The sequence below is a fragment of the Pan troglodytes genome, chromosome 3 (assembly GCF_028858775.2).
Source record: "Pan troglodytes isolate AG18354 chromosome 3, NHGRI_mPanTro3-v2.0_pri, whole genome shotgun sequence".
NCBI classification, from domain to species: domain Eukaryota; kingdom Metazoa; phylum Chordata; class Mammalia; order Primates; family Hominidae; genus Pan; species Pan troglodytes.
In genome coordinates this window covers 24,356,667-24,377,116 of record NC_072401.2, presented here as the reverse complement: position 1 = coordinate 24,377,116, position 20,450 = coordinate 24,356,667, and the positions used below count along the sequence as shown (strand labels likewise).

Sequence of the window (20,450 nt, the reverse complement as noted above, 5' to 3'; positions counted from 1 at the left end):
ATTATATATAATATAATATATTATAATATATTATATATAATATAATATATTATAATATATTATATAATATATTTTATTATATATTATAATATATTATATAATATATAATATATATTATATATAATATATGTATAAATTTTTATATATTTTATATATATTTATTATATATTATATATTTATATTATATATAATATAGATATATATTTTTTATATATATACACTCACATATACATATATATGTGTAAAATATACATGCCTATTTTCATTGTAAACTACTCTTGATTTTATGTCTCTGGTCTTCTAGTGAGTTGCTGCTATTTTATGGATTAAAGAACAATTTTCACAATAAAATCACATTAGCAGCTGTATTCTGCCACCTGGTTGAGAGCCAAATGTTGGCTCCCACTACCTTTCATATTTCTTTGTATTTCCCTTAGCAGCTAACATTGGACCTGGTATGATTCATCATTTGTCACTAGGACTTTTTTATTTTCTAGCCTCCTTAGTATTGAGAAGAACTAACATTTACCAAATGTCTACTAGGTGCCAAGCTAGGTGTCTGATCCTTATACACTGATAAGGATAGTGGTTTCATCTCTATTTTATAGAGGCCCAGGGACATTCAGGGTCTTGGCCCATTTCAAAGAGTTAGGAAGTGTCACAGCCTGGTTCTGCCTCCAGATTGGCCTCATGTCAAAGGGAATGCTGTCTCTCCCTCATCATCCCTCCTCCTTCTGCCTGTCACTTTCCTGGGGTCCCAGCAGGCACCCCTCAAAAGCCAGAGGAATCCATGTGTTCTTCTCCAGCCAAGTATGACTCTTGTAACCATTTGTTCTGGATCCCAGAACTTTTATTAGAGGGGCTATGAATGAATAAGCAAGGTCTTGCCAAACCTTTCCTATTTTCCTATATCTGTACATTGGCATCCACGCAGGTTTCGCCAGTACTATGCTAACCTCGTGATTAGGGCATCCAGCAATGCACAAGCCCAACGTAGGGCACCAGTCATTTTTCCTTAAAAGACTATTATATTTGATCTTTTAAAGTAATAATTGTAGCTGCTATTATGACAAATATTAGGACTTTACTGAGCTTCTCTATACATACATAATTTAGTAATGAGTCTAGTTTTTATTTCAAATTACGTACGGGTCAGGGACCTATAAAAGTCTTCATAGGGCCTGACTGGCATACTCATTCTAGGATGTTTCGGAGATTAATTAGATCTGTTTTCAAGACCCTGGCTGATCCCCACCACTTCTCCTTCAATGCACTCAACTACTGTACTAATCACATGTGGATATTTTGATTGATTACATGTTGGATCTTCTATTTACTCAGACTGTAAGCAGCTTCAGAGAAGACAGCAATAAAATCTCACACAAGTTAAGCACCTGGGATGTTGCGGAACTATCATTTGGAGTGTAGTGAATTCTGATTGAGGTTTCCACTTTTATCTTGTGTTCTACACATTTGCAGATACACACATTCCCACACATGCACCCATGTGTAGAGAGCTTTGTGATGTGTGTCTGTTTATCCTGGCATCATGGAGCTAAGGTAGTTATTGGACCCCAGTGGAGCATTTTATCAAGGATTTTTAGTTTTAATTTTAATTTTTTAGGATCAACTTTATAAGGTGGAAAGACTGCGAACATTTAGAATTTCATAGGCAGAGTTCATGTAGGTAAGAATAAAGTCTGTTCTGCACCCTTTGACGTGTCTAAAGTTACTGTCTGTGACATAAATAACTACTGTACACATGAATTGAAGAGATATATTTCTCTGGATAATTTTCCAAGTAGGGTGTTTTTTTTTTTTTCCTGTTCCCTATTCTCCTTATGAGTGGTGGTGGCTACTTGTAATATTTAGAGATATAATCTATGAATTTTATGCTTACATTTCTTCTCTCCTATGTCACCAATTTATTTTACTTATTTTCAACTTTGGGTAGTTATAGAGTAGTTTTATGATACGGATATTCAAAGAAAGCTTCAGTACATATAAGTACTCTAGCTTACAAGTTTTCCTTTTATTCTGAGTGAGAAATTACTGCATTTCGCCTATTTTTGGAATTTTTAAAATTTTAATTTTTCACATTTAATTCTTGATGATTTTGCTTATAAATACCTAAAGAGGCACTTGAAATTGGAAAATGCAGACACTGTCGCTCGTTCTCTTAAAGAGTTACACTTGGTGGCAATGTGCACTGTACCTTTCCACAAACATGTGCCCCAACATCCCATGACGAAGCATCGGTAGTGAATTCAAATATCACTTTGCGCATTTCAAAGTTTTCAATTTTTTTCATACAAATCTTTAATCTTCAAAAATGCCTCTCTTACACATTGATTTTAGAGGCTCACTCTGTGCCCCAAACAGTTTTCTTCTTTCTTCCTTCTCCATGTGCGCAAGGCACCCACAGAGAGGGGAACACGAGCCGCTGCTTCCCATACATGTTTGTGCATTCCTGAGTCCCAACGCCCACATCGTGGGATAAAACATGCAGAAATCTTAGTGTGTGCATTTTATTTTAAAATGCCCCAAGTAAGGAGGAAGAGGAAAGGTTAGGAGAACAGAAAGCTAACTGAAGCTGAGCCACTCGAACTAAGTAGAAAAGGGCATTTATATAGTGCGAACTGCAGAGTAGGCGCTCTAAAAGGCTCCTCATCTACAACCATTTACTTAGTCCTCTTGAATTCCCATGTTTAGTCTGTGAGGTAGGTATTATCCCCATTTTCGAGATGGAAAAATAAAGAATCAGACAAGTTAAGCAGCTTAACTAGTGGTATTGAGGTAGGGTGTACTGAAGTGGACTTCACACTCAGGTTTGTGTCTCTGGGACTCCTTACTGAATGCACAGCCTTCACAAACAACGTATTCTGCATGTGACTGAGTTCTAATTCTGCTTTGAGGTCTGTGTCTTTAAATGCATAATTTGCAAATCGAGAAAGGGTGATGAATGTAAACTTAATGCTTTCTTACAAAGTTAGTTGTTAAAAAATAAATCACTACCTTTGCGTCAGACATCAAACTATTACAGAATCAGTGCATGCAACTTTCACTGCTACTCGGTTATAATCAGTGGTTTATGTTTCGTTCTTCCTTGTTTGTTTTTTTAGGTGCGATGGTGATGGTGGCAGTAGGGGTTTCAGAATTAGTATTCATGGGTCTACTCTAAATAGCCATAGGTCATCTCTGATGGCCTTTGTTCTTCTAGCTCCAGAAAGTGTAAAGATATCAGGAGAAGCAGTCTCTTCTGGTTTTGTGTTCTGGGCCATTTACTTTGGAAACTGCCCTATTGAGTGATAGCTCGCCAGACTGCCAGGTGACCCAGGCACTCTGGAGCTTAGCTATGATTACTCCTGAATCAGAGCCACAAAGTTCCCAAAGCCTACAGTTTGGGAAATAAATTTAGTGGAGTTTGTTTTATTCTTATTTCCTAAATGAGAGGAGATCAGAAAGCCACATATTTTAGCCCCACTTTCTGAAGGCTGGCACCACAGTGAGTTTTGAGTGACCTTAATCCATGTGACCCTTTTCATATTTGACTACATTTCCAAGCAGGGGCTGCAAAATATCTGTTGGACGTTGATTCTACTATTGATGCTAAGAGGCAAAGTTAAAGTCTATTTGTTAAGGTCTGTTCTAGATTAGATAAACATACTGTATGTACTTCATGGAAACACAGTTGTAGCATGGAAAATATCTTCTTTTTTTTTTTTTTTTTTTTTTTTTTTTTTTTTTTTGTGAGACAGGGTCTCACTTCAATACCCAGACTGGAGTGCAGTAGCACCGTCAAGGCCCACTGCAACCTCCATCTCCTGGGTTCTTCTCCTGCCTCAGTCTCCTGAGTAGCTGGGATTACAGGCATGCACCACCATGCCCAGCTAATTTTTGTATTTTTAGTAGATACAGGGTTTCACCATGTTGGCCCGGCTGGTCTTGAACTCCTGATCTCAAGTGATCCTCCCACCAAGACCTCACAAAGTGCTGGGATTACAGGCATGAGCCACCGCGCCCGGCTGGAAAACATCTTTATAATAAGATTTTTCATGTGGTCATAATATGTGTTTTACTCCGGCCTTTGTTTGGAATTGCTATCTTCAAAAGGAGCCTTCATTTCGTTTAAGGAGAAGGGTGGCATTATAATAAGTGTTTCTTCTCCTTGGGGGTGTGCTTCAGTGACCTGAATCAGACACCCCAAGTTAACTGTAGGGGTTGATCTGCAAAGAACAGTGCACTCTTTTAAATGGTATGTCAGATCAAATTTAGAGACACTTGTTGTAAGGCTTCTTTTGATCAGAGCAGGGTGCCATGTGTTGGCTGTGCTCATCTTTGAGTCCTGCCTTTTCTTGATTTCCCTGGTGGTTTTAGCTGGATGTGTGTGGTGTTTTTATCTTCCTGCTGAACATGAAGCTGTGGTTCCCTTCTGATTTGTGAAGAGACTCCTAGATGTCTAAGTTATGCGACTGTTGGGCACAAACAAAAAATGCTATTTTTCTGCATAGCCTGATCATTAAGAACAAAATGTGTGATGCCAAATAAGACTGTCTTGAAGTTTCTGGTCTCCCACTTACAAGCTTTTGTCTTTAGAAAAGTTACTTAACCTCTCTCAACTTCAGTGATTTTATCCCTAGAATCAGATTAGTAATAATACTTACTTCTACTGTTAGTGTAAGGATTAAATGAGATAATCTACAGAACTACTCAGCACAGCATTTGATATACAGTAAACATTCACCGAATGCTGGATGTTATTTCTGTATTACTATTTTTATTTTTATTCTAGCCACCAAATCTATGAACTATGAACTTAGAGAAGCAGAGAAGGCTGCATTTGTAAAGGTGAAGAAGAATAGGGTGAAAAAAGAGGACCTGACTTCATTTTCCATTCCTTAGACTTGTTTATTACAGTTGTAGGTCACCATGGAAACTTTCAGGATTAAGATGGCATTATTGAGTTAAGCATTCAATGAACACCTCAGGGAAGAAAAGCCATAACATGTATGCATGCCATAAGTAGTTTTCAAATGAAAAGGGTTATCTGGGGGCGAAGAGTGGATGGCGGTTGTTGACTTCCTTGTCTGACATCGTTTCCAGAATCCACAGAGAATTAGGATCAAGAGTTGAAAGTGTGATCATATCCCTATGTTTGCCCTTTTGTGGACCATTCCATAAAGTTGTCAATAGTTATGGCCAGAATTTCAAAATGGGAAGCTGCTCTTTACATACTAGGGAGTGGGGCTTTCCAAAATAGATTCTGAAGTCGAAAAGAACTCCGAGTGTTTTTTGAGAAGGGTTGACCTCCTTTCATGCCACTTACTGTGAATTAAAGCTGCGAGGGAGAACTAGTTTGGGCATGTGGTACAGCACTTAGCGCCACCGCTGCCAGGGAACAAGATTTGTGTTTCTAAGGAGATACAACAAAAAGGAGAATGCTTTAAGAGCCAGCGGCTGTCAGAGTGTAAAAGTATCTATGTTCAGAAAGGGAAATAGAAGCTGAATTAAGTAATTTTATACACACGTTATGGGGTGCCCTTCTGTGAGTAATTCTTAAATTCAAAAGCAAATAGTTGTGACCACAAAGGGCTTAGTACATCTCAGCTGATTTTAGCTCTCAGACTCAAACTGGATATGATTGGTATTGACCTGCTCTGTGCATGTGATTTTAAGATGGTCTGACTCTTGTCTGTCATTCTGTTGGGTTATATTAATAACAGGGGACAAAGGGTGAAATAATCCAGTAAAGTTTTGAGCAGCCACTTGACAACGTATTCCAAATAAATGAGAGGAGGAAAACCCTAGCTCTACCAACTGGGGCCGTAAAACAGAGTCTTCTACACTCTCTTTAATGTCAATATTAACCAGTTTGCAAATGTTCAGTCAGTTATGGTCATGGATGGATGTCCTGAATGGGTTCCCGGGATAAAGTGTCATCATAGGACAGAAATCACAGGGAGAGTGCACCAAGGAAAAATTACAGTACTGCTATATTTACTTAGTGCCTCTGAACTAGGGTTTTATTTTCCACGGGTTGGAAAGGGAACCACCTGTCTCAACTGCTGATGTCAGAGAGCTCCCTCGAGACACAGGGCTGCTGGAAAGCACATGATACTGTACATATTTGCTCTTACGTTCGTATCTGGCTAAGATTGGGTTTCAGATTTGTGCCCTATTGTGGAGTTCATTTAGCAGTGACTCTGAGGTGCCCTCCCACGTCACCATGCCCTTGTGAATTAAAAAGTGGCCTGCCGAAGCCCTTGTTGTGAGTGTTCCCTCATCTCATGATACCAGTATTTGCACTGCAGTAAAATGAATGACACACATGTTGGGGTTATCATCTATGGATTCAATTTTGAAAGTGAGTATCAGGAGGCATTATCTCTGCACCTAGGAGGCTTTATGCTATTGGTAGGTGGGTTTTGTTTTATTTCTGGTGATGAGGGCTTTTAAAGATACATATATGTGTGTATACCAGATTTGGAGGTTTTGTATGTAGATTGCTAAAAAGAAAGAGAGAAGTGTGTAGTATACTTCATTTTTTTTTTTAAAGCTGTTCGTTTGTCAGTGTGGAGGATTTGTTGTAGAGTGAATAAAATGCCTAATTTGGGAAGACTGGATATTATGACCATGCATTTCAAGTGATCTAGTGCATTCTTTTTAATTTTTATTTTTAAAGATTTTTAGAGTTGTGTAATCCACTGCTCCAGTTTTCTGGGGGAGAATTCAGCTTTTTAAATGTAGCTCCTTAAGGAAATGCGAGGACCACTGTATTGCATGGCTCCAGGAACTCATAGTCAAGAACTCACACTTAAACTATCCTGCTGGCTATGTGTACAATCTCCAGAAATATGATGCTCTCAACATTACTCAAACATTATGTAAAAGTAGAATTGTTACCAACAATTGCAGAAGGCTTGCTATTAGTGAAGTTGTTCATTATTTTAATAATGCCATGCATCTCCATTTAAATATCTTCACCGACTGCAAATTATATGGTTATTACACAAAATAGGTGGAAAACAGTCTGAGGGTGTAAATTACATTCTTGGGCCACATCAAATCAATTTCCTTTTAGGGATAAGAACCCGGGTTCTTAATTCCCAGCCGTCCTATGATGCACACCTTCAATTAAATTTATATTTGAATTGATGCTTGATATTTTTTTCTCAAGTCCTAAAAATAGAGTAAATAGGATGGGCTAAGACCCCTTGGTTCATCTAATCTTTCCCCCAGTGTAGGATTTTCCTATGAACCATTAAAAGTGTTATAATATATGATTGATATTAATTAGTTTTCTGTAAAGTACTGCACTCCTTAACATGAACTGAACTAGAAATAAATATATTACCATGAATTAAGATTTTATTAGTTGCAAAGAAGAATTGGATGAAGGCACCTATGTGAAATCCTAAGTACAGGCGTCAAATTGAATTAATGCCAGCACTGCCTTGAGATTAATTTGAGTACTGAATAAGAAATAGTATATCATAACATAACTGTGTTTACTGAATCATTTTTGGCATCAAAAACTAAAGCTACATTATAAATGCAACAACAGGCTTTTCTCCCTTGGAAGAGAGAGGCGGGTGCATTTTGTAATTAAAGTGAATGTTACCGTCTGAAAAATGCCTGTAGTCTCTAGGAAGGAAACAGCCTTCTTGAGAACACTGCATCCTTGTATATATCTCAGACTTTGCATACTTGGTGTTGCCCTGGCCATCTTCATCCTAGAGTACGGTCAGCTCTATTCTCCACTCACTTTACGTATTTTTGTCTTATTACTCTCTATATGTTTTGCAACAGATGTGGAGGGTGCTGAAAAGTTTTATGGGATTGCCCCAGGGATGTTCTAGAAGGGATTGCTGATTTTATAGGGAGAATGATTGTACATCATTCAATACAGGGCCATGCAGGCTGAGCCCTGTGAAGTCCTGAGGATCACTTTTGACAGATTGTGATGCGAGTAGCACCCCCTGGAGTTGTGCATTGCTGGGGCTCTGCTCTACTTTCCCTTAATAATTCTGAAATTTCCTGATTTTATAAATTTTATATGCATCTATGATATAGGTTACTTGAAGACCAAATGCAAAACTTTAAAGTTTTGCACTGTTAAATAGGAATACTAGGCACATCACTCATCTAATTTTAAATTGTAAAGTAACTACATTTTTAAAAATTTTAAATTTAATTTTAATGTCTTTGACTTAATATATTCAAAATATTATATTAACATATAGCTCTAAGTTATTAATGAAATATTTTACATTCTATTTTTTGTATTCAGATTGAAATTCCAGGTATATTTTCTATCTGTAGAACATCTCAATTTTTGTTTGGACACATTTTAAGTTCTCAGTAGCCATATATGTGGCTAGTGGCTACTGCGTTGGCTGGCATAGTTTTGGACTTAGCAACTTGCCAGCATTTCACTACACAGAAAATTGCTTTAAAAAAAAAAACCCTTAAATATCTAAGACAAAATATAATGTATCCTTTATGTCATTTATCAATTTAAGAAGCGATTATATGATTGATCACAAATTTGCGAGAAGTGTGAATGCTAAGACAATTTAGTTGATAGCCCACTGGTGGTACAATGGACTTTATATTGAATTGTTTTGTCCTGTGGCTTTGTTTTCCCTTCTTCCTTCTGTGTGTATTTCAGATATCATCATTTAAAATACAATTTGATACTTTGTGGTTCCTCTCATTGTCCCAAGCTCATGCTGTCTTGTCAGTTTTCATGCACCATATGGATGTCTTATTTCTTCTCTTTTTTCTTTTTCTTTTTTGAGACGGAGTCTTACTCTGTTGCCCAGGCTGGAGTGCAGTGGCACAATCTCGGCTCACTGCAACCTCCACCTCCTGCATTCAAGCGATTCTTCTGCCTCAGCCTCCTGAGTAGCTGGGACTATAGGCGCATGCCACCATGCCCAGCTACTTACTTTTTTTTTTTTTTTTTTTTTTTTGAGACGGAGTCTTGCTGTGTCGCCTAGGCTGGAGTGCAGTGGCACGATCTCGGCTCACTGCAAGCTCCACCTCCCGGGTTCATGCCATTCTCCTGCCTTAGCCTCCCTAGTAGCTGGGACTACAGGTGCCTGCCACCACGCCTGGCTAATTTTTTGTATTTCTTTTAGTAGAGATGGGGTTTCACCGTGTTAGCCAGGATGGTCTCGATCTCCTGACCTTGTGATCCACCCACCTCGGCCTCCCAAAGTGCTGGGATTACAGGCATGAGCCACCGTGCCCGGCCTCCTGGCTAATTTTTATATTTTTAATAGAGACCAGGTTTCACCATATTGGTCAGGCTGGTCTCGAACTCCTGACCTCACCAGATCTACCCACGTCAGCCTCCCAAAGTGTTGGGATTACAGGCGTGAGCCACCGCACCCAGCTGGATTTCTTATTTCTTAACAGAGAAATTCTTGAAAGACTTTTGGCTCAAATAACTTTGTGGCTAGCCTAATGGAAACAAAAACTGTTTTCTTCACTTGCTGCTTCTGGTCTCTTCAGATGTAGTGCCAACTCAGGACTGGTATGAGGCTGGATTTTATTTTTCTTTAGGTAAGTAGAGAAACAAACAGGCACCTGGCATTCCTACAATTTGTGATAACACTGTCCCTCATAGAAAGTCGACTTACTATAGGACTTAAAGAGAACATCTGATGTGCTTGGTTTCCAAATCTTTATTTTTCTTAGGTGAGGAAGGCAGGTGAAGAGCAAAGACTTGCATCTACTGTAACGTTGCTTGATTTTACATTGAGTTTTAAGCAGTCAAACATGAATGGCAGGCATCATTATGGAGTAGCTATTATATGCCAAGCACTTGGCTTATACGCATTTTCTTTAACCTTAACATGAGCCATGTAAAATAGGCATTTATATTTCCATTTTTGTAGATGAAGTGCTTGAGGTTCAGATAGTTTAGGTAACTGTCTTGAGTTCCTACAGATAGATAATAAGTAACAGATCTACATTGTCTGACCCCAAAGTCCATGCTCTCAGAGAAGAGGGACACATTTTCCAACCAAGTCAATGACACCGTTCAATAATGAGTTTTGAACCAAGAAGAAAGACTAAAATTTTAGAGTTGTAATATTCCTTCACTTCACTTATTCAAGAAATAAATGCAGAGAATATGTAATCCTATTTTTTGATAGATGAGGAAATAGATCGAGAAACTTAAAGTGGCTTTGTCCAAGGTCAGACAAACAAGCCTAGACATCAAGTCCTTTGATTTCTGCTCCAAGGCTGTTTGTCTAAGTGGTTTAAGGGCCCCTTTAAGGAGGTAAGTTGGACATTTGGAATTTTTTTTTTTTTTTTTTTTTGGACAGGCAGCAAAGTTCAAAAATTTATGGTATAGAAACATTTATTTCTCTTTTTTTCTATGCATTTTAAACTTGTTATCGAAGTATATGATACTGAAAAGTACATATATCATAAGAGTTTAGCTCAGTGAATTGTCAGTAACAATGTACCCATGTAACCAGCACAGACAGCAAGAAAGAAACCCTAACTAGCTTGCTGGAGCCTCCTCCCCCTTGACTGTGGTTCTCCCTGCCCTGCCCCAAACCAACACCCAGGGCAACCTCTCACCTGATTTGCAGCTGCCTAGGTTAAATATCTGTTTCTGTGGTTTATAGAAATGGAATTATAACGTATGCACCTTTTATGTGTGTCTGGCTTCCTTTGCTTCACATTACATTTCTGGGATTTATCTACATTTTGGTGTGTAGCAGAAGTTCATTAATTCTCATTGATATATTTGGCCATACTTTCAAGTATAAAATCCCTAACAACCATAATACTCTAAGTGGAATGAATAGGTTTATTTCACATTAATTAATATTTAAATGGCTTTTTTCCTAGAAAATTATTAGCTGTAGTTTTGTGTGATTCGGGCTAAAACAAAATAACAAAGCTGAAATATGGTGCGTCAGCAGTTACAAAGCATAACACAATGCAGGAGATCACTCCTGTCCTGTGGTTTTACGTAATAAATGACATTGAATGATGTCATAGAGAAGACAAAGAGAGCACACAAGCTGAACATACCCACAGGAGAGCCCCAGGTGGGAGTTCCCACTTAGTGGCTTTGTATGGCTGTACAAAATGTTAGGTGTGGCCTGTTTTTAGGTGGCCTGCATGCAAATGGATCTACTAACATGGATGGTAGAAAGGTCCACCTCAGGGGCTAGGTGCGGTGGCTCACACCTGTAATCCCAGCACTTTGGAAGGCCAAGGCGGGGGGGGGGGGGTGGATCATCAGGTCTGGAGTTCGAGACCAGCCTGACCAACATGGTGAAACCCCGTCTCTACTAAAAATACAAAAAAAAAAATTAGCCGGGCGTCGTGGTGCTCGCCTGTAATCCCAGCTACTCAGGAGGCTGAGGCAGGAGAATAGCTTGAATCTGGGAGACAGAGGTTGCAGTGAGCTGAGATTGCACTACTGTATTCCAGCCTGGTCAAAAAAGCAAGACTCTGTCTCAAAAAAAAAAAAAAAAAAAAAAAACCCACCTCAGGAATTGTTAAAGATGTTTTTTTTGTTTTGAAAAGAGGTAGAGAAAGAATTTACTCTGATCACCTGCTTGGTGCAAAGTACAATCTGGACCCTTCAAAGAATAATAGAGGTTTTGGCTTGTTTAAAATGGATCTCTCATCAACCTCTTTTTGCAGATTGTCTCACAAGCACAGAATCAAGATTTCCTATGTTAGTTTTCTTATTGCTTCTTCTTCCTGGTTGCAGGAAAATGTGAATGTAATGCCAGTGAATACTGCTAGTGAGAACCCAGCATTGTGTGAGAATAGCTGAGGGTTTATCAAGGCATTGTCCTGACTGAGGTTTATCATTTACCTGGTCATACTTTCCTTACTCCTATGTTGTCAGTGCTCCCTCTCCTAATTTCTGGTAGAGAAGTTAGTTTTCCTATGACTAATTCACTCAACCTTAAAGGAAAACCTCCAAGCTGGTTGGTCTTAGGTGGCATCAAAGCATACATCTTCTACCTCTTGCTCAATAGAGTTGTATGTACAAAGGAAAAAGTTGAAAAGGAAACGCTATCCTGTGATATGGTCTTGGTTTAATACATTTGCTAATACTGTTATGGTAAAATATTAGGCATATGACCTTTTTTCCTCCCTCCACACCCTACATGAATATCTCAGCTGATTCCTTCTAAATTAAAAATATGTACAATCTTTTACCAAATATAATGAGCTTTTTATTTAAGGAGGGTCTTCTCATATTAGGAGGAAAGGATGTTACTTTAAGCTCTCATTTCCTTAGCTGCTGTAGACCTTATTCTTATTTACAAAACCCTGAATATAATATCCACCCTTCTTTCTAAATCTTCTCTCTCTGGGTGACACCATTTCTAAATCACTTGTAATGACTACCACATCAGTTGTGTGGTTTTCACACTTGCTGTGCATGCAGGGACTCGGTCTTACATATGACTCGTGCTACTTTCCAGAATTAATGATAAACAAGATGAAAGCCCACTGTTTCTCTGGACAGCTACCTCAGCTTTGTAAGAAATGCTGGTCTCTAAGAAGCTGATCTTCTCAGAGCCAATACCTGTGGTTGAAAGTATTATATTTCACAAGTTCTCTAGTATTCTTTTTCTAGAATCGTTGAGTGGTTAAATATCTGTATTGCAAGGAAAATGATGAAGCTGTGCTCTTTCAGCAACACTGAGCGCCAGTTGCCTTTCTTGTACAATATCTCTGATTTCCAGTATCTTTGTGAAATGAGACATTTGGATTTACCCTGTGCAAAGAAGGCTTCCTGAGTTGTCTGTCTCTGTCAAGACAGGCACATCACTGCATTTTAGATCTGGCAGAGATCTTTGATTTAATTGAATCTGGCCATCTTTGTTGACAGATAAGGAAACTGAGGCTCAGTATCATTACATGAATCACCCAAAGTCGAATTGCTGGCAAGTGACATAGCTGAATGAGGGCCATGTTCTTCTTACCATGCACTTTCCTTTCATTTTGGGCTGAATCAAGATCCTCAAAGTGACTCCACCTGTCAGATAGACTTGAGTCTCCAGTACTCACCTTAAATCTCATAAGGCTGGCTGACTTTGGTTTAAACCTCATTACCCCTCTTCTTACAAATATTCTTAATGGTCAAAATAACGAACACTCATGTGTAGGAAGAATGATCTGCAGAAAAGGCCCAGGAAATTTGAGAACATGAAATCAAATTGGCTGATATAAAGCTTTCATTCCTATGAATATAGTTGACCTTCCAGGGGAAAGAAAGTGAGTTATCCCCTCTTGTGATATTTGAGAAGCCAAACATGAGCTTTCTGCCCAAGCATGGGGCTGCAACATGGCAGCATTTACACAGGTTGTTTCACATTTAGGGATGGGCTGTGTTCCAGAAATTTACTTGCATGTCACCGGGTTGAAACTGGGACTGCATTTTCCTGGTCAAATCAATTTCAATCATCTCCAGTGGAAGCCATGTCTCCAAACACTCTTTCTCTAAGCCTTTGCTGGTGGCCCCTCCTTTTTTCCCCAGTTAGTTGGTAGACCTTCTTCTCGAGAATTATTCTTACCTATTTATTTATATCATTCTTAAAAATATTTACTATTGTATAAATGAATGAAGTTTCTTTAACCCCACCCGGGCTAATTAAGATTTTTAAAGAGAAAGTTGACTTAACAATTGATTAAATTTCAGATTGAGAAACAAAGGGAAGATGGTAATGGTGTCTGGGGGATAGTGGTTTTGGGTCTACCTCTGAGGCAAGCTGATAGGAGCTGATAGCTTCCTTCTCTCCATAATTCTGGGATTTCTAAGTATACCAGGTACTAACTTCCCTCAGTGTTGCTTATGATCTTTGCATCCTAAGTGGAGCAGCTGTTGGACTTGGTATGACAGGCAGAAATGGTTTCATTTTAAATATATGATGAATATTTGAGATATAATATTGGGTGTCAGGGGCTATTTCTATCTGCTACATTCCCAGTATGTTAAGCAGGCATGGCTTTAATACTGAATCTCTCTGTTCCTCTCAAAACTGAATAATTCTTCTTCTTCTGAATATAAAAGTCATGCATGTTTATAAGAGAAACTTTGAAAATTACAGAAAGGCACACTCACATAAAGGAAAGTAAAAAGTACTTATAACGTCGTCAGCCACTACGAACAGCTTGTTATATTTCCTCCTCATCCTCTTCTTTCTGAGGATATATTTTTACAGGTAAACTTTTCATGATTATAGTTTTTTCAAGCTTTATTTTAAACCCTAATGTATTTTGAACACTCTCCCATTATGCTATTAAATATATTTTACAACAGATTTTAATGATAATATTAAATATATATATGTGTGTGTGTGTATGTATATATATATATATATATATACATACACACACACACACATACTTCTCTATAATTTATTGAACCAGGTCACTTAATGTTGGATATTCACATTGCATTCAAGTTTTCAATAATGCAAATAATGTCGCATTGGGCATCCTAATATGAAAAATCTTTGTACACATTCCCTTATTATTGCCTTAGGATGAATTTCTAGAAGTAGATGTTCTAGGTCTATGAGGTTTTTAAAAGTTTTGAATATATATTGCCTGCTTGTTCTGTATAAAAATTATACCCAGTATAATCCTACCAGTAGTATCTGACATCTATTTTTCGATTGAGCTGCTAAATGTAGAGGTCAATCCTAGAAGCGGTCGTCTTGGTTAAGGATGTTTTCTCAAAAGTCTTGTGTCTAATTGGGCTAGCAAATATAAAGTAAGAGTTTATCTGTCACCACAAAATTGAGCTTAGACCTCAAAGCTAATTGCTTCTTAAGATGAGAATTTATTTCCCTTCTACCTCTCCGACATGTTTGGGATATATGTATATACATATCAGTTTTGCTAGAGCAAAATTCAAATATCAAAGCACTGGAAAAACCCATAACAGAAACACAAGTCAAATAACCAAAAATCCTTCCAAGACTCTGCCTGGTGGTATTAAAAAAAAAGAAAAAGAAAAAGAAAAAAAAATATATATTTATTGTTACCTTTTTGAGACTATTTGCAAAATACAGTTTTGTTTTGTTTTGTTTCTCTAAGATCGAGAAAAGCTAAGCTAATTAATACTCAAGCACTAAAAAATAAGTATCACGGGAATGGTTTGATTGCTTTTTTTTTTTTTTTTTCAGTTAAACAATTTGTGTACCTTAATTTTCCCTGGCACTTACTAAGTTCAGCTAGTGTGAAAAAAAAAAAAAAATCCTTCTTAGTAAATGAAATGTTATATTATGTATTGAAGTTCTGTAGCACTTTAAAATTTTAAATAGTGCCAAATTTGACAATATGTAATATGCCTTGTTCAGTTCCACTTAAAAAAATTGCTAGATAATCCTATTGAACATTTATTGTCTAAATAATCAATAACTGTCTGCATTATAGATAAATTAACCTGGAATAATTAAGGTAAATGAAAATGTGGATTCACAAATACAACCGAGTTGAACATCAGACAAAATCAGATTTTAACCAGCCTTTTATTATCTCTTATCTCTGTGCTTAATAAGCACAATTGTTGCTTTAAGTTTAGATTAGTCCAGTTGACTGCAACTCAGATTAATTTTCATGTTATTTTTTGTTTTAATATGAAAAACACCAAAAGCACATTTTGAGGTCCAAATTAAAATAGAGGCTGACTCAGTTCCATAGAGCCGGTCTGCAGAAGGTTTTACTGGAGATGAGAGATGTTTTTGCTAAGGTTGTCTATCATAACTTGTTTATTAAAAAAATAAAAATAAATGCTAGGAGACATTCAAGCTGTCTTGATTTTCCTCTAGTTATTTCCTCAAAGGTTCTTTGTTCACATGGACATCACTGTGGCATTTTTTTCAAGCAAAATGAGGTTTAATTTTACAGTATTTATAGAATAGAAGTCTTTGTTATATCCTATCCTGCTACCAACTTTTGTGTTCTACGCAGTCTCTGCTTCTAACCAGAGGCCCAAAGCATGTGTTTAGAAACTGATGTGGGGTATCAGGATCAATTAGTCCCTCTAGGAATTAAAAGCAAGCAATTGAATGCCTGTTAACAATGATTAACTTGAAAAATATTAGCAATTCTAGGCAGGCCCCTTTGCTTTCTGGACGAATGCTCTAGGCAGGCAGCATTCCCAGGAATATTGGTTTCCAGCTATGTAGACTGTCCCTCAGTTATAAAGTTGCCTCCAGGGTCTTTGCTATGGCTTTGATTTGAGGATGATTATTATTCTTATGGATGAAACTTTAGTTCTTCCTAGAAAGGCTTTCAGCGATTTGCATGCTCTTTCCAGCTGCCCTCCAAACCTTGCCCAGCCTTATTTTTCTCCATCGTAAAATGGGTACACAGGTCATTTTTATTGGATAGTTTGGAGGACTAAATTGATTGAGATGTGGTATATGAAGTGCTGATCTTAATGTCTAGCCCATACGTGGCCTGCTGTATATGTTTTGCTTTCCACCTTTCTTTCTTGAGAAGTTTCTGCATACATATATTCTTATGTAGTTATTGTATAAATAGTGTATATGGAAACATTCCCGAGGTGGTATTTTCCTGTTCTTTCTTGATTTAGAAAACTAAAACTACAGTAATTTTCTGCTGTGTGTAAGAGAGAAAATGTGCTTATGAACTGTATTCAGCAAACTTAAAATGTTAAAGCTCTTGGTCACCTTTTTATGCCCAGTAATGATAAACTGTCAATTTGCTTACGTTATTTGGGAATTTACTAGCAACTTGCTGCAGATATCACAGTAGACACATCTCTTATAATATGTATGATATGAAAGAAGCAGCAGTCTTGTAGTTTTCTGTTGTTTTATTAAAATAAAAACTTATAAACTTATAAAAACAAATGAACAAATATATTTATCCTAATAGCTCTTCTGTGTTTGCTTCTGAAATCACCTATATTCAATATAGACAACAAAACCAATTGTTTTTGCTATTCTCTGAGGTTTTTGAGTTTGAGGGTTTGAATTTGATTCTAATTTTTAGAAATGGGCAGTTGTCTGAAATATGGAGGGATGGGAAAAGCCTTTAATTTGGAGTAGGAGTGAGGAAGGAAACCCAAATGTTATACACTTCAGTCAACGTATTTGTTAGAGAATTGAATTATTCTCTTGAGGTTCTTTTTTTCTCTTTGTTAGCAACTCGAGATAGATTCTCCTGCCTCTACTAATATTGAAACCCTGGAAAATGTTAACAGAACTACAGAGGGGAGAAATTATCAGGATGGAATGTAGGCTCTGTGTAGATATGCAACATTAGGGGCACTCAGCAGATGTTAATAAATACCTCTTTCTATTGTTGAGAAAAAATGGGTTTGATTTGGGTGTGAACTGCAGTGGTCAATGAAAGGAACTTGTACCTCACCAGGGTGTGTTTTAAGCAGTAGAAGAGGAATCTGGGTGTTGATCCAAGTGACGTTGGTTTTTCATACCAAATTATTCCCCATTTTTAAGGGTTGTCATCCCCCTAAAATTGTAAGCTCTCTTGTGTCCATGTCATATGCTTTCTTGGCAGTCCTTGTGATACATGGCTGTGCACACAGTAAGGTTTCAATAGATCCTTGTTGTCTGAAACCAGATATTTGGAAATTTTGGAGACAGAGTTGACGAAGGGGTGAAAGGAGGGCTGTGGGTAGAGAGTAAGAGAAATAGTCAAAGCAGAGAGAGAATTAAATAGAGAAATGGCCCGGGGAACCAGAAAAAAACCAAGGTTGGTGAGCAATGAACCATTTAAGTTCTCCTGAGAAAAGAAAAAAAAAAACTGGACTGAAGAAAAAATTTAATCTGAAGAGTTAATTAACAAAATTATAAAACCTCTGAAACATCCCTCTCATTACAGCTGTAGTTTTAAGACAAAAAAAAAAAAAATATCGTGGAAAGCACTCTAATTTGTCCTAGGAATCTATTTAATTTTGATTTGTCCAGTAATAGAAATTTGAGGGGGAAATGTAATATACTGTAGTTTATGAGTCTTTTAAATGTTGTTACTTCTGAATTCCATCCTCTTTGTGATAGTGAGAGTGAAGAAAAAACAAGTGTATTTGAAATCACTTCTGGTTTCAGTGCATGTGCTGATTTGATTTTTTAGAAGTAGAATTAGATGGCAAAAAATAAGAAAACCCTAACAATACAATCTGGGCAGGTTAGAATATCAAAAATTATAACGAGCCTGTTCTAATGTAAAGAACATCTCTAAAAGATGTGAATAGGTTTTAAAAATATGATGAATATCTAGCATTGGATAAACACAAATAAATGTATCAGTGAATATCACAATGGAAGAATCACATGATAATAATTAATAAACATTGACTCTTCTTGGCCAGATGACCAATATTATTTCACAGTTGATCGTTGAGGGCAGAGCCAATGACCTTTGTCCTGAATTTTAATAATTTACTGAAGTTTTACATTAAATCAGAATATAATTGGGAAGAAAATTAGTGTTTCTTTGTGGAGAGTGCAGAGTAATGCCACTAATTGCTTGTATAAAAGCATTCCCGAGGTTGTATTTTCCTGTTCTTTCATTAGAAAATTAAAACTACAGTAATTTTCTGCTGTTTGTAAAAGGGAAAATGTGCTGGTGAACTGTATTCAGCAAACTTAAAATGTCAAAGCTCTTGGCCACCTTTTTATGCCCAGTAATGATAAACTGTCAACTTCCTTACGTTATTTGGGAATTTACTAGCAACTTGTTGCAGCTCTCACAGCACACAAATCTCTTATAATATGTATGGTCTGAAAGAAGCAGCAGTCTGCTGGTATTTTGTTTCTTTTGTTCTTTCTTTCACTTTAATATTTGAGCAATTTAATATTTAAAATATGTGTTAGGGCAAATAACCATGTTTTTCTGTTTCAGGAGATGGACAATGAAGAACAGTGTAAATTGACCTCAGTAGAATAGTGCTTTACAAATTATGTTTAGGTAACTGGGGGATTGTTTTCAGGTAAATTATTATCAAGTAAAAGAATTGAGCTGATTCTAAAAGTATATTGGGTTTAACATTTTATGAAAACATGTTTATTCACACAGATACATACACGTGTACATCTCCTGGGAACTTGGAAGGGTTAAGTCAGACCACTGTCATGTTACAGGAAGTGTTTTTCCACTGTGTCCAGTACCTTGAGTTTGTTATGTATTCAATATGTAGTGTCATCATAAAACAGTTGCACCTACCTGCATTAGCCCTCATTGTCTCAAGGTACAAGCTGAAAAATAATAGAAAGTAAAGCTCAGGAATTGAATATTTCTGCTAATAGTGTGTTGGTATTTTTCCCTCAGTTCACAGACATTCTTGATTTCAAAACACAAACTACACAACCCCGGGCACTAGGGTTGGAATTCAATGTTTATTCAAAAAGGCACCCTAAGGCAGCTAGGGAGGAAACGCTACATGTATGAAAAATAGGAGCCGGGAATCTAAGCTGATCTGAGCAGAGCAGCAGCGACTGTATTTACTAACACTTGTTTTCTGGGAGCCTATGAGAGAAATGGAAATAATTAGAAGGAAGCTGAAAGGATGGGGTTTTGTGGCTTGTTCTCCTTATATGGAGCAAAGAAAACTGCAGCAACTCTTCGGGAGCTGGTATTCCCTACTGCCATGGGGGCAGCCGAATTCTGGGTGGAGGAGTTTGTTTATACCTTAACACATACAGGCTATTTTGTTGATTAAACAAGCAAAGAGAAAAAAAAAGCCCCATTTGCGCTTTCAAACACTCCCTCAATGAGAAAATGTCTCATAAAAATGCATCATGTGATAAGCTCTTGCTTTAGTCCCAAACTGAGCTTGAGTCCACTTGGAGATCTTAGAATTAAAGAGTTCTTAGGGAATACACGTTTTAGCTAAGAATATAGTTACTCTGTCATGAAACAGGGAGCTTTGCCACTTGCTTGTTTTGGAAGGAAAATAAATTAAAAAAAGATTGCAGGGGATTTTGGTTATTATATGGCCAGGGCTCCGTTTAGAGTCTGTGGCATTCAAAGCCGGCTTTAATCACAGCATGATGCTTGAAGCTTCCAAAAGTCTAAGTGTTTCCTTTCTTTCTTTCTTTTCTTTTTCTTTTTCTTTTTTTTTTAAAGCGTTACTTCACTGAAGCAGAGGGCTGCCTTTGAATGACGTCACGAGTTAGAGCAGCAAGCTGCACAGGGGAAGGGAGGCTGGGTGAGTGACAGCCCAGCCTACTTTTTAATAGCTTTGTCATGTGACTGGGGACTGTAGTAAGACAGGTGCCTTCAGTTCACTCTCAGTAAGGGGCTGGTTGCCTGCATGAGTGTGTGCTCTGTGTCACTGTGGATTGGAGTTGAAAAAGCTTGACTGGCGTCATTCAGGAGCTGGATGGCGTGGGACATGTGCAACCAGGACTCTGAGTCTGTATGGAGTGACATCGAGGTGAGCTGGGGCAGGG

At 37.5% G+C, this 20,450-nt stretch overlaps 1 protein-coding gene across 11 annotated transcripts in view; it reads left to right on the top strand.

The window, feature by feature from the left end:
• The window catches only part of PPARGC1A (PPARG coactivator 1 alpha), a 684,626-nt gene that overhangs the window by 566,606 nt on the left and 97,570 nt on the right, over nt 1–20,450 (top strand). For 2 of the 11 annotated variants that reach the window (XM_016951408.3, XM_054683747.1), the window contains exon 1: nt 20,244–20,434. The exons of 5 other annotated variants lie outside the window; for them this stretch is intronic. Coding sequence is in view for 3 of the 6 variants with exons in the window: in XM_054683746.2 (XP_054539721.1) it covers nt 20,381–20,434 (54 nt within the window). In the remaining 3 variants the exon portion in view is untranslated. Of the gene's footprint in view, nt 1–6,257; nt 6,365–20,124; nt 20,435–20,450 lie in introns of those variants that run through there. 4 more of the 11 variants (XM_016951415.3, XM_054683746.2, XM_016951410.3 and 1 more) reach the window with 4 other exon arrangements.